Raw genomic sequence first — 13544 nt, forward strand, 5'->3', positions numbered from 1 at the left:
GATGATACTTAAATTGTCTTTCCACATAAGATTATGCAAAGATGAACAGCAGAGTAAGGGGGAAAAAAGGGGGCGGTTGAGAGACAGCATGTTGCAGAACTCCCACACAAAGCTGGGTAATGAATGAGAAAGATCCTCCAAAAGATATGCTGAAGAAGTGATCAAAGTATCCAAAAGCAGCAGAAAGATGACATTTGCCAAGAAGTCACAGGGCAAAAAGAACAGGGACATGGTCAAATGTTTTCACAGCTGGCTGGCAGACTGAGAGAATCAAAGCTTAAGATTAGCAATTTGCAATTACTAAAGTGATCTTTAGAAGTCCATATCTTGCTTGGAGAGACAGTCTCAGAAGTGATTCACATGTGCCTGTGCTCTGCCTTTCAGCATGCCCTTAGCACCACTGCCCATCGCTGCCATGCACTCTGCACTGTGCCTGCTCCTGCTTCAGCAGCACAGGGCCGTGGCAGGATGCTGAGAAGCTGCTTTACTCATAGTATTGCAATACCCAGGGCTTTTATTTAGCAACTGAATTTGCCTTATACAGCCTCTGAGAAGAAGATCATATTGACCTGAGCTATTATGAATTCCACCTGGAAGTGAGGAGCTTTGTGAGGCTCCACCAGGAACCGGGACACAAGCAGAAGGGTGGCCCCACTGCTACGGATCTGCATCGCCTTTTGTGACCCATTCCAGATCAGTCAACCACATCTGCCATCTTCTGCTAAGCTTTCTCTTGCCAGAGAAGGAAATTAACAAAAAATTTAACAAGTACAGTTTTCCACTCCGGATTGTCTTCAAAGAATTGGTCTGTGAAGTGGAACAGGCGAGAACAAAATAACTACTTAAATTTTTTTGATCCTCCTATTCCTCTCTATTTTGCATTCACACCTCCCAGGAAAAATGTTTTGTAGATGGGCTGTGTGATTGCACAACAGCCAAAATGAGTAAGAAACTCTATAAACTAACTTGTTTTCCAACAATGACGCATGCACATGCAAATACTCACAGATCCTTCTATACACCAACTACTTCTGAAAATACAAATGGAAATCACAGTAATCTTCCAAGCTCTCTCTTTTTCATTGCACACAGCAAAGAAAAAGGGAAAAAAACAAAACCCACCACCATTCTAAGTGATATACTTAATAAATTAACATTTTCTATCCATTAGAAAAAAGATAAATTAATTATAATTAGCTCCCATTTGGGCAATTTTGTGTGTAGCATTCATATCAGCGATGTGTTGAAAAAAGAGCTAAAATCAACACATACATTTTCTTAAGTGAAGCCTTGAATAAAACAAAGTCAGGCACTTGGTTCCTCTTTCATTCCATATGATACACAGCTGCATCAATCCCATCAGGAAACAGGCAACAGGAAATTCTTAACATTCTGAAGAGAAATCTAAAGATGTGTCTCATCACCCTTCCTCCCAAAAGTGCTTTTCGATGTTTCGAAGTGCTAAAAGATGTTTATACAAGTTCCAAAATTATTAATTACTTTGCTTAGCTTTTAAGCAGCTCTAGGCCTCATTAAGTAGCTAACAATGAGATAAAAAAAATTCTTTTTATAAGTTGCCTAGACTTTTTCATTTCATTCATCTCAAAATATAAATTGTTAAGGAAACCTTGACATCTATGGACAAAATCAAAGCCAAGTACTCTAGCTATTGGAAAATGTTCCTTCATAATGTGCTGTTCCTGTGTTATTTGTGTTTCTAACTACAGCTCTTGCATATATAATTCCATTATACTTTTATAAATCACTATTTTGAAAAATGCTTTTGAACCATTAATATATTTTCCTGGTTAAAATTCTTTGAGATGTTCTTAACAAGAGTCTTAGATAATGAATTTGGGCAAACTCTGGAACAGTCTTTACAGTATTATCATTCTCATTAATTTTCAGAACTACCCACTGTGTTGAGATGATTGTCATGGGCCTAAGACTTCAATTTGGCTAAATATTTTTGCATATATTTCAACATATAAGTAACTAACAGATGTTTAAAATGTTAAGTTCACAATCTAGAAATAGTTAAATATTTACTGTAGTATCGTAATTTGGTTTTGCACTTATTTTTATTTTTCTGCTTCTATCTTTAAACACTCTTTTAGAGTCCTGCTTCGCTGTAGGCAAAATGCTTTAAAACAACATCACATGAAAACAAAACATACTTGATTTAGTAAATACAGCTGTGTTTTTAAAGAAAGAAAAGAAATAAACACTTTAAGGTACCACAAATTAAAACAGATAAAAGAAAAGAAAGCATTCAATGTAGAAATATTACTTTTACCTAAGGTCCAGGCTTAATGTAAAACCTTTTAAATTGTTTGCATAATAAAAGCTGTAAAATTCATGTTTTATTTCTGCTTTAGAAACCTTATACATTCTACTGTCTTACACCATTCCTAGAAGGCTCTATTAGACGAAAACAGAATTACTTTCAAGATGTTCATACACAGCATATATAGTATCTTACTTTAGTCCAAAATATTCTTTTTCTTTGCCTTTTTTTTTTTTTTTTGTTTGGGTTTTTTTTGCTTTTTGGGGAGGGGATTTTTGGTTTGGTTTGGTTTGGGTTTTTGTTATCTTTGAAGACTGCTTCTGTTTCCATTGTTTCATCCTTAACCATTCACATATCAGAGCAATAAGTATTTCATTACTGGTTTATCTGTCCAGAGGCTTGAGAAGCAGTAACAATTAACCCTCCCTTCACAGTGATTGATACAGGCTTTGCTTTCAATTTGTTCCACTACACAGATCATGAAATTCTGAATGCGATCATCCTTATTGACCTACACTTTCAAACACACGGCTACAATGAGATGAAAGTAATTATTAAAAGGAACACAGGACTACTCAATGCTGAAACAAAGTCTTGAAAAATCTTTTAGATGACCTTCTCATGAAATTAGCATCTTTTGATGTAAAATAAAATTATGGATTATCTTCAAAATCTGGAAATATTCAATGTAAATCTGATCAAAGTACAATATCATTATATCACATAAGCCCAGTTCTAATGTCACATCAGTTCATATCTGACCCAATAAACAGAAACTTCAACCACAGTGATCAGAGGAGGATCACACCCTATATATTTTAAAAGTTCCTCTGTCAGCTTTATTTTATACCAGCTCTGCTTGAAATGTTGTGTTGAAAATGACAAGACAGTAATTTCTATTCTATTGCAGTCTGTTTCAAGAAAGAAACAGTGTTTCCTTTTAAGATTCTGGACTTCTTGAGGCACCTAATGTAAGTAAGTAGAGAGGAAATTCAGACTGCTAAGGAAAAATGAGAAACTCAAGTCAGATTTCCATCATCAGCTGAGATGAACCAAGACCTATACACACCACTGCTGGAAACTTACTGCAGTGGAAAACAAATATTTTTCACAAACCCTTGAAAAATAACCCCACAAAATGTTAATTTCTTTTAACTGATACATTTTTAAAAATTAAATACGATTGGTAGGTGAGCAGTAATGATAGAACTAAAAAAATGGGATGCAGTCAAAGAAAATCAGGATAGAAAACTGTGCAGAAGGATGTTCTCACAGGCCTGAGGCTCTAATTACAAAACAAAGTGATGGAGATGAACCAATACTGCCTGGATTAGCAATGAATTATTTTGAACTATAATCATGTGCCAGCACAAAGGGGGTAAAAACTAGCCATTACTCACAAGCTGATCTGCAGATAAGAAGAAAAAATAAGTGAAAAAGGGAAAAATTTATATGCTAAACTGAGCCAGGAGAATAATGAAAATCTAAAATGTTGTTACACTTCAAATAACATTATATTTAATGTCTTTCATGTACTGTATTATGTTGAGTATTTACACAATAGGGTCTGTAAGACACTAGGGTTAAAGCAGGGTTAAACTGGATAACTCTTCTGTAAATTAGTACTGCATAGTAATATGTGCTAAAAAATATCCTAATAGATGAGTTAGTTTTAAAATAGCACACATGGGCACTAATTTCTTACACTAAAACTGCAGGAAATACACATATATGTACACATGCATAGATAGAGTCCGGTACAGGTATGAAAATGTGTAAATACACCCAAACACTTATGTATAAACAGGCATATATAATGAGGGATTTAATTTCCATTAGTCCATCTGAAAGCTAAGCATCACCATCTTAAGATTCCATGTTAGTTTTCCCTTCAGAAGAAAATGTTAGAAATAATTTTGTGAGAAAAGAAAAATCAAGATTGCTATCCACAAAGATTCCTGAGATTCTTATGAACAGACTGTTTAAATGAAGAGCACTTTAATCAGTAGAGGAATCCTCACGTTTCTAATGTCTTGCTGTGCATTCTGCAGGTTATAGTAGCAGCTGGTAGAGGTCATATATCTTTTGTGAGCATCCCAAAAAGGCTCACTGCCAGACTGTTAAATTATGAATAAGCAATGAACAAAAGAATGCAGATACGGTGGTGACAAGATAATCCAAGCAAATTTATCTATGACAAATTTCACAGGATTAACAAATTACATTTACACAGAACAATAAAAATGAGGAGAAAAAAAAGGGAAAAAAAAGAAAAAGAAAAAAAAATGACGAGCCTACTTTTCGCTCACAGCATTACAGGAAAAGAAAATCTCCATTCCAGTACATGTATTCACATTCAACTTTAGATAAAGTAAGACACAGCTTGCTGAAGACGAGCAACTAGAATTATTTCCTTTCAAGGAAATACATATTCTGTATCTATCTAATATACAACACATGCCCACACTTTGCAGTATACACGTATATAAGTCAATGGAAAATCCTTTAAAGTTTTCCTCATAATTAGTAAGAAGCAGAATAAATACTGAAGGACTCTAATTTAGCTTTTCAGGCGAAGTAACTTTCCATTTTCTGTCAGTTAAAACACATTTTTTCCCTTAATCACGTTGGACAATTTTCCTATTTGAATTAAACAAATATTGCAATAAATTATAATCTCCACAAGAAAAAAGTCATTAATAGAACTTAAATCTCTTTTTTTTGTTGGTTTTTTTTTTTTTTGCAGTAGCACCATAGTAAACATTTTTTTAAAAAATCACTCCTAAAGGAATTCTAAATCCATAATCTAAATACTGGCTGCTCCTAAAGATAGACATTCAGTACGTCAAATAATCTGGGGGGAAACTAAAGGAGATTTGCAATGTTTGCTACATCCTGCAGTCTCCTGTTCTGGTTTTTGAAAGTGATACCAAAAAACCCGAAATACTACTCTTAAAAAGCATGGAATATCAATTTCAAAAGTGCAGTTCTGTAGAGAAGCATTTTTCTTCCTATTAAAAAGGAATGAAGAGGAAAATCATGATAGAAAAAACAACTCAAAGGAAAGACAGCATCTCTTAGCTAGGAAATTTGAGCGTAAATAGAGTGATTGATAAAAGAAACAGCATATATGTTTGACAGATCTGGAATCAGCTGTATCTTCTCTATCATGCTTCTCATCTGAAGTCTATTTTCTGTCACCTCCATTTACTTCCTGTTGTTTGTTAATCTGAAACAGTTGTTTAGTAAAAATAGATCTTGAATAAATATAGGCCTTCTGAAACCATATGTATCATTTATGCATCAAATATATGTTCTTGTTACAGAGCCCTGCCTACAAACAGGAAACCTCACTATTAAAGTGAACATCCAATTAATTAAGATACTTTAGTAAACTACTTGGATTCTGCAAACAACTACTTGAGTACCATTTATCTAGCTCATTCAGCCAATGGAAAAAATTACTGCACTTTTGATTTTTCCCAAGAAATAAAAGTTTCGTTGTAAAACTGAACAGCAGCTCAGAAGGAATGAATAGATAAATTAGCCCAAAGTACTTGTTTTTCTTTTTATGTTCATCTTCTGTTTGTTACTTAGCAAGAGAAAACAGGTTTGTTTTTTAAAATGCAGTTCTTTTTGAGAACCTCCTGTCCATACTGTTAGCAATTTATGCAAAGGTGAAGCAAACATGCCAATCCTACATCTAACTATAGTCAGACAAATAAAATCAGCTACTTTTTTTTCAGCTGTGAAGGTTGAAGGATAAGTACCACTGGCAGCTATTCTCTTTTTCTTTTTTTCTCAATACTTTTTCCCTTTTTTAATCCTGTTGCCAGCACTGCACAGATTCAGTCACTCAGCTCTTTCTATTGACCTCAACCTTGACCTGTGAAAACTGCCCACTTACATTTTTTTTCCCACAAAGTTAAAAATTCTGCTTCCCATCATCTCCAAGAAAAAACAGCTTTTTAACAAACATTTTTCTAGAATTTGGTGCATTATACTTTTGCTAAATGAACTACAGCTTTGGTATCTAACTCATATAAGTCTAGGTTGTGAGTAAACTGATTGCAAATGTGAATTTGCGCATGACTTTCAAACATGGCATTTAAGCAAGAGGGAAAGAATATCCCCCATCCCCATCCCCTATTCTAATATGTAAATACAGAGTTCTGATATATAAATACACAGTTCTGTGCCTAAATTTCAGCAAAACTATAACCCTTTAGAGTTTCATCCAAAATGACTGTTCAAAGACTATTCATTACACAATAAAATTCAGCTTAAAACAATGTAATGTCTAATGAAGCCTGTTCTAAATTTCTGTTGGAGACAAAATTCCCAGGCAAGTATCTTAAAGGGAGATTATAGAATTTAGGTACCCATATTTCACTAAAATGCAGTATGTGTTGAATGCCTAAATCCAGCAGGCTCTTCAGAAAATCCAAGCCCCTGGGACATTATCGTAGATTATATACATACATATTATTCTGACTATATCCCCTAAGTTCACTATATACATATGTAAACCTAATATGCCTGCAGGTAATGGAACAGTACTTTTCCACTTAAATTATTTAACATAAGTGTTGAACTTCTATTATATATCAAGCTAACAGCTAATTTTAAATTGCAATCAAGCCATTCTCTGAAAGCACTTTATTTCAGTGGAGGTTTTGCCTGTAAAAGAAATGTAAATCCCTCTAATGAAGGCAGTGTAATCTTTGAATACACAGTCAAAATGGGGGCTGGAATTTTATTCCTAATGCTAACATTGACATCTTTTGCCACTTCTGCTAGTTCTCAAGAATTTTTTGTGTGTAACTATCTCATCAGTAAAGCATGTAGAACAGCATTTTCAGACCTTTCGAAGCATGCGAAGCCAAATAAAGAAGTATATCTACAGAAATACTCAGTATTAATATTAAAGTCTTCTTCAGACATTGGCTGACATCAATGAGGAGTTCCCCAGAATAGACAAATGACAGAACATAACAGAACGGTGAAAGCCCAAAATGCAACATACAAGAAATTCTGGGAAAATAGCCTTAGTAAGAAAATCTTCACAACTCTGTTTTCAGTAATCTGTTTCAAATTGTTTGTAACATATCACTTGTTCTTTAATGTGCCTGGCTCTCGCCTGCATGTGGTGCTGGGTAAGGGCTGGCATAACTCTCAGTATCTGGCTGCAGCAGGCTGGGATCAGGATCTCCTTGAGAATCACTCCGCTTTTACTTGACAATCTCGAGACTTTCGCGTTTACAATAACACAAAGTTCACTCCTCCTCTCACTAAGTACATTTGTCATTGCTATCTCTCTCAGGAAAAATTCACATCTATTAAATTATATGTTAAAAATACTTTTATCCTTGCTTGGGATTCTCTGTAGTATACTTTAATTGTACACATAATTTAATTTGGGACTTTTCTAAAGATTAAGGTACAACTTGAACTTAATATTCTCCCAAAGACAGGGTCCAGTTCTGCCAAGTTAGAGACACAAATACTATCCTACCCTTACTGTACCTTCTTTGTCCTGTGTAATATACTTCTGTGGCATACAAAATTAACGAATATTTGTACTACTCAAAGTCCTGTTCAAATGAATGGCACAACGGTCCTATTCATTTGACTAGGACTTTGTGTATTGCAAAACCACTGCTTGAGCTAGTCACAGAACAATGCTCTAGTCATATAAGACGTGGCAGCAACTATTATATTCTTACTATGCCACATCTTCTTATGCAGGAAAATACAATATTATTACAAATTATCCTTATTATGCAAAGTCCTATTAAACAAAAAGTCGCACACCTCATTCACACTAATGGGATTTTGTATGTTAAGGATAACATACAGTAGCCTTATAAATATTACATAGAAAGAAACTGCCTATTCTGAAAAAAAATTAATTCTTTTGAAATTAATTTTCAAAACATTTCATCTCATGGCCTTAAATCGTTGGCAGCTTCTTAAAAAAAAAAAAAAAAAAAAAAAAAAAAGCCAAACATTAAGCATAAGCAAACAGACCAAAGAAACAAACGACTGGGGTGAAAATGCAGTCTTTGCTATGTACCTTAAAAATGTCCTATGTTAAGGATATGTAAACAGATTTCCAGGGTTACATCCTGCAGAACAAGTTTGTTTGATTCATTGTAAAATATGCTATGTCTATGCTGACGTGACTATGCTGAAAACCCGAGGTGCTTTCATACCTGCAAGAGCTACTGCTGATAATAATATAAAATTGATCTGATGGAATAGCTGAATGTAAGGTTTATTCACATGAGATGAGATTTCAGGAAATGGTTTCATAACAGTAAACAGTTACTTAATTGCTAACAAATGAACTTTTACCACATTGATTAAATGGCTTAATTCTACTGACCTCAGTGAGAGAAGAATCATTCCAAAAATGTTAATAAAATGGTAACAGTTTTCATGATCAGTATCAGTTACTCAAAATTCTTATCTTAGAATACATTTTCCAGTAAAGAGGACATTGTTATAAAGATCATTTTATGAAACAAAAAAAAATTAAACACACTTTACTTTTTAGGAAGTATGGCGATGAAACTAACACCTAGAATGTCAATTTTCAACAACTGTTTTACATCACTCTTGCAGTAAAATTCCCATCTGGGCTGGCAACTCGTGTGCCAAGTTTCAAACAAATGCGATTTGAAATTGCCAGTATATTAGACTCTGAAATTCAAGTGAGATGCTAATAAAAAGAGATGGGTACTGACAATAGATTCTCATATTCTCTTAAAAACACCTACGGCTCTAAGTGTTGTACTAATCTGTTAACAAAATTCTCCAATTATTTGTAACTTGTAGTATAGCATTAGAATATAATGCCATCAAACTGTTAAAAAACAAGCTAGCTGGATATAGTTTGCAAGAAAAAAACAGTAGTACTGTATGTAGGTAAAGAATGTAAAAACAGTGCTGCAGACAAAACCTTGTTATTCAGAATCCCGTTAGTTACTGAAAATACCTAATATAAGTTTTGTTGATCAATACTCTCATGTAAGCTCTAAATAATGTATGATTCCAGTGGAGAAAAATGCAGCAAATCAAATATGGTGGGAGAATGTTTCAAATTATGAAGAGTAGTATGACTGCTAATCCATAAATCAGAAATCAGAAAGATTGTTGTAATGTGGGAGGGCTCTATTTAATAAAGGTCATTATAACTCCTGGCTCTAGAGCTATAAGATGTAATATCCTTTCTGGTAGCTCTATGATATGCCCATGCATTACTGTTCTTGTTGACAGTCTGTTGCCTTGGAAATATTTCATTATTTCAGTTTTTCCATTTGTAGACCCTTGGCCTTGTGATATGAAGGCCACCCTATTTCATATTTTCGATTATCATTTAAGCAATCTTCTGGAGCTATTTATATAAAAGCAAGTGTTAGACAATGCATATCATCATTTATCACTGCTATGTTTAAGCTCATGCTCTAGAAAAAGTGCCAAAATAAAGGTTTTTTCTCTTTCACTTTAAACCAATAACACTCTAATATTATGATATGCTATACAAATCAATGCTGGCCTATCATATGCATGGCACTTCTGTCTATTTCATTTTCTTGGGTGTTGAAAAAACCAAACTGTTGCTGTAACTGTAAAATTTGCTAACACTCACAGTTTAAAAGAAAATCAAACAAATGTAAGTGTGTAACTTTTCATATATCCTTTTAAGATCCTAAACAGGTGAAAAAAGTTTCAAAACTGTTCAAGTGCCTGTTTACATCAGAGACTACTACTTTTGACATCTGTTTTGTAAGCACAACTTTTTGCTTGAAAAAATGGAACACAATCTATCTAAATACCTGCGGTAGTGAAGACTCAAAAACCAATGTACACAAAGTTAATTTAGAGGATTCTTAATCCTGAGAACTAGTTTACTGAAGCAGTAGCTAAGACACTGCAAAACCCTTTCAGTAAGGGATATGCTCCTGTATTTCAAACATCTTGGTTCCCACAGATGAAAGGATGTGTACAAAGACAGCTAAAATAGTTACATGCAAGACTTCATGAGCACATTACCCAACTTTTAATAAAATGTACATCAGTATCTGTTTATTGAAGCATTGATCCATTTTCTCCAAAACTTTAAGGAATAAACGGACTAACATTATTTTTGCTACAAAAAATGTCATCAATTCTACATGCAATACTTAAACCTAAACTATCCAGAACACTGTACAGAGTGATAACAAAGTGAACCCCAAGGGCAAAAACCAACTTCTTGGACACTAGGCCAAGTTTGTGGCTATTAGTGTTCTAGGAATTTAGACTACCTTTTCCCCTGAAATGATTACACCTCCCACTCCCTACAGGGAAAAACTACTCCGATCCAACCTTTAAAATGACAGCATCAGAGCTGAACAAGAAGATGCTATTAAAGGGCATTAAATTAAATACAGTATATCCTCCTACAACTTCAATCAGAATTTCAGACCAAGTGTTATTTAGTTCAGCTCTCAAGTGGAGCAGAATAACAAATCGCGCACTTTGATTTACCTTCTCCGAATGCCAAATGGAGACAGGTGATAAAGAAAGCACTCATGCACAGGCTATGAAGTTTCCCCTAGAAATTAATTCTATCTTCAAGATTCCTATCTCAGAGAAATTCCCAAAATGGCACACAAATATGCTTCTGCTGGAGAGATTACTGAAGCTATCCTGGCAAATACACTTAGCACTAATATAGTAACATTCTCAGAAAGAAGACAGCAGAATTGTTTGTTGTGGGGGAACAGGACTTATTCATATGAATTGTTTTTCCAACAAAGAATTCTGCAGGAGAAAAACCTGCTGCTTTAAGTGTTATTAACACAGTAGAAACACCTTTGCAGCCACTGGAAAGAAGATTAAAAAAATGCTTATAGTTGAAAATGAAAATCTGTAGTTAAGTCATTGACATCTGAGGATGCACTGTTTTTCCCATTACGTGTATCTCCTAATTTTGCTACATATCAACATAGCCTTGTCAAAATGCAACAGTTAACACTAATGCATCCAAGACAAGCACACTAACACTTCAGTGGGGAATATGAGATATATAGGCTTTTTATACCACGCAGTCTGCTTTCTTAGGAAAAATGGTACAGCTACTTAGACAAAATCTGTGGGGTTTGGAAGCTGTACTACAAACGCTGATCATTCTAAAATATGCAAGTATGAAATTAGGGCTGAAGTACTTTTGCTTAAATATTTTTCAGACTTATTTGTGCTGTGAAATATACACCGACTAACACATGATCCATCTACTTTTAAGGGCATTTTTCTAACTAGCCAGGAACCTTTCTCAGCCCTCACACTCAAGTTCACTTGTAACGCTAAAGGGGGCGGGAGGGAAAGAGCCCACCCCAAACCCTCTGGCTGCTCTTCTTCTGGGCATATATCTCGTCGCAGTGTAGCAATGGAGCTCTGAATACTTTTGTAAGAATCACAAAGTAACATCACATGAACTTGTACTCTTGTCTCCTACCAGTCACTTCTAGAAAGATTCACTTTACTAGAACAAATCCGCTACGGGCAATTCGTGTCACCAGCAGAGCACATTAATCACAAGCACTCTCTCCCAACAAAAGTACATGGGGCAGGCGGCGGGCCGGGAACCAAGCGGGGGGGCAGCGCGATCCCCCCGCCTCCCTGCCCGGACCCCGCGCACCGCCTCCGTGCCCGCCCGCCCGCGCTCGGCTCCGCTCTGCGCACCCCGGGGGCCGCGGGCACCCGCGCCCGGCACGGCGGCGTTGGCGGGGCGGGGGGGCCGGCCCGGGCAGCCCCGCGGGCGCAGCTGGCGGCGCCCCCCCCGCTCCGGCCTAGCCGCACTTGAACCGCACCGGCGGGGCCGGCCCCTCCGCCCGGAACGCCGGGCCTGGCGCGGCGCCCCAGGGCCGCCGAGCGGCGGGGGCCGCCGGGGGGCCTCCCGGCACACACACACACACACACACACACACACACACACACACTCACTCACACACACTCACACTCACACACGCGCGCCCGCTCCACAACGCGCCCCGCCAAGCACCGGCTCCGGCACCGCGGCGGTGCGGCCACCGGAGCGGGGCCGCTGCTGCGCGGCTTGTTCTGAGTGTGTGTGCGTGTGTGTGTGTGCTTGTGTGTGTGCGTGTGTGCGTGCGGCTGGCGGTGCGCACTAGGAGGAACTCACGGTGCCCGGCTGTGCGAGCGGCGGGTGCCGGCGGCAGGTCCCCCCACCCCGGCATGGCAGCCAGCCCCGGCCCCCGGCGCCGGCGGCTTGGCCCGGCCCGGCGCTGCTGCGGCGGCTGCTGCTGCTACTGCTGCTGCAGGTTCAATAAAGAGAAAGTGTTACCGTTCTCGCCTGGAAGGATCCTGCTGAAAGCTTGGCTTGGTGGGCGCCATCTTCCTGGGATTTTTTTTTTTTTTCTCCTCTCTCCCTTACTTTTCCCCCTCCTGATGTTGGTGTGTGTTGTGTGTCTAGCAGCAGCAGCGGCGGCAGCAATGGCCCCGGTTAGCCAGACAGGCTAAGGAAAAGTACTGAGGCCAAAGCATCGCGGGCTCCCACTCCTCCGCGCAGTCCTGGTGCAGGTTGCTTGCTCGCTTGCTTGCTAGCGCTGCTGCTGCCGCTGCCGCCGTCCATAAGCCGAGGAGCGGAGGGAGCCGGGGCCCCGCCGGCCCCAGAGACATGCCCAGCGCAGGCAGCGGCGGCGGCCGGCGGCGGCGGCGGGAAGAGCGAGCCGCGGCGCAGCCCCGGCGGGCAGCCCGGCCGCTGGCATCGCCCGGCAGGTGCGGCACACGCACACACACACGCACACACACAGACACACACACTCGCTCACACGCACGCACACGCACTCTCGCACACTCGCACACACACCCCCGCGCCCGCGGGCCGGGCTACGCGGGGTGCCAGGCCATCGGGCTGGCGGGGCGGGGGCGGGGGAGGGAAGGAGGGGTGTCAGGGATCTCCGGGCTTGACCGCTGTGAAAGTATTTCTGGGCATTTTCCAGCTGCTTTCCCAGCTCCGCTCCCGCTCTGCGTGCAGGGGACACAGCCTCTGCTGCCGGCGCAACAACGCCACTCAGTTGCAGTTTCGCACACTTTCTTCCTCTGGAGTCTGGGCTCCAGCGGCGAAGAGGAGCAGGGGGAGGCAGGGACTGTCTCTCCAACACCGCGGGCGCAGAAGCGCGGCGGGAACACACCGGGCACGGGCAGCGTGTCACCCGTGGGCTTCCACGGTGGAGGACGGACTCGG

General features: G+C 39.1%; 1 protein-coding gene across 7 annotated transcripts in view; it reads right to left on the reverse strand.

Moving 5' to 3' along the window:
* NPAS3 (neuronal PAS domain protein 3) overlaps positions 1-13544 on the reverse strand; it is a 597300-nt gene that overhangs the window by 579860 nt on the left and 3896 nt on the right. For 2 of the 7 annotated variants that reach the window (XM_074542698.1, XM_074542701.1), the window contains exon 1: positions 12642-12785. The exons of 4 other annotated variants lie outside the window; for them this stretch is intronic. In XM_074542698.1, the coding sequence (XP_074398799.1) occupies positions 12642-12691 (50 nt within the window). In that variant the 5' untranslated portion in view covers positions 12692-12785. Of the gene's footprint in view, positions 1-12641; positions 12786-13544 lie in introns of those variants that run through there. One more of the 7 variants, XM_074542700.1, reaches the window with a different exon arrangement.

This window comes from Zonotrichia albicollis, chromosome 6, assembly GCF_047830755.1.
Source record: "Zonotrichia albicollis isolate bZonAlb1 chromosome 6, bZonAlb1.hap1, whole genome shotgun sequence".
Lineage (NCBI taxonomy): Eukaryota > Metazoa > Chordata > Aves > Passeriformes > Passerellidae > Zonotrichia > Zonotrichia albicollis.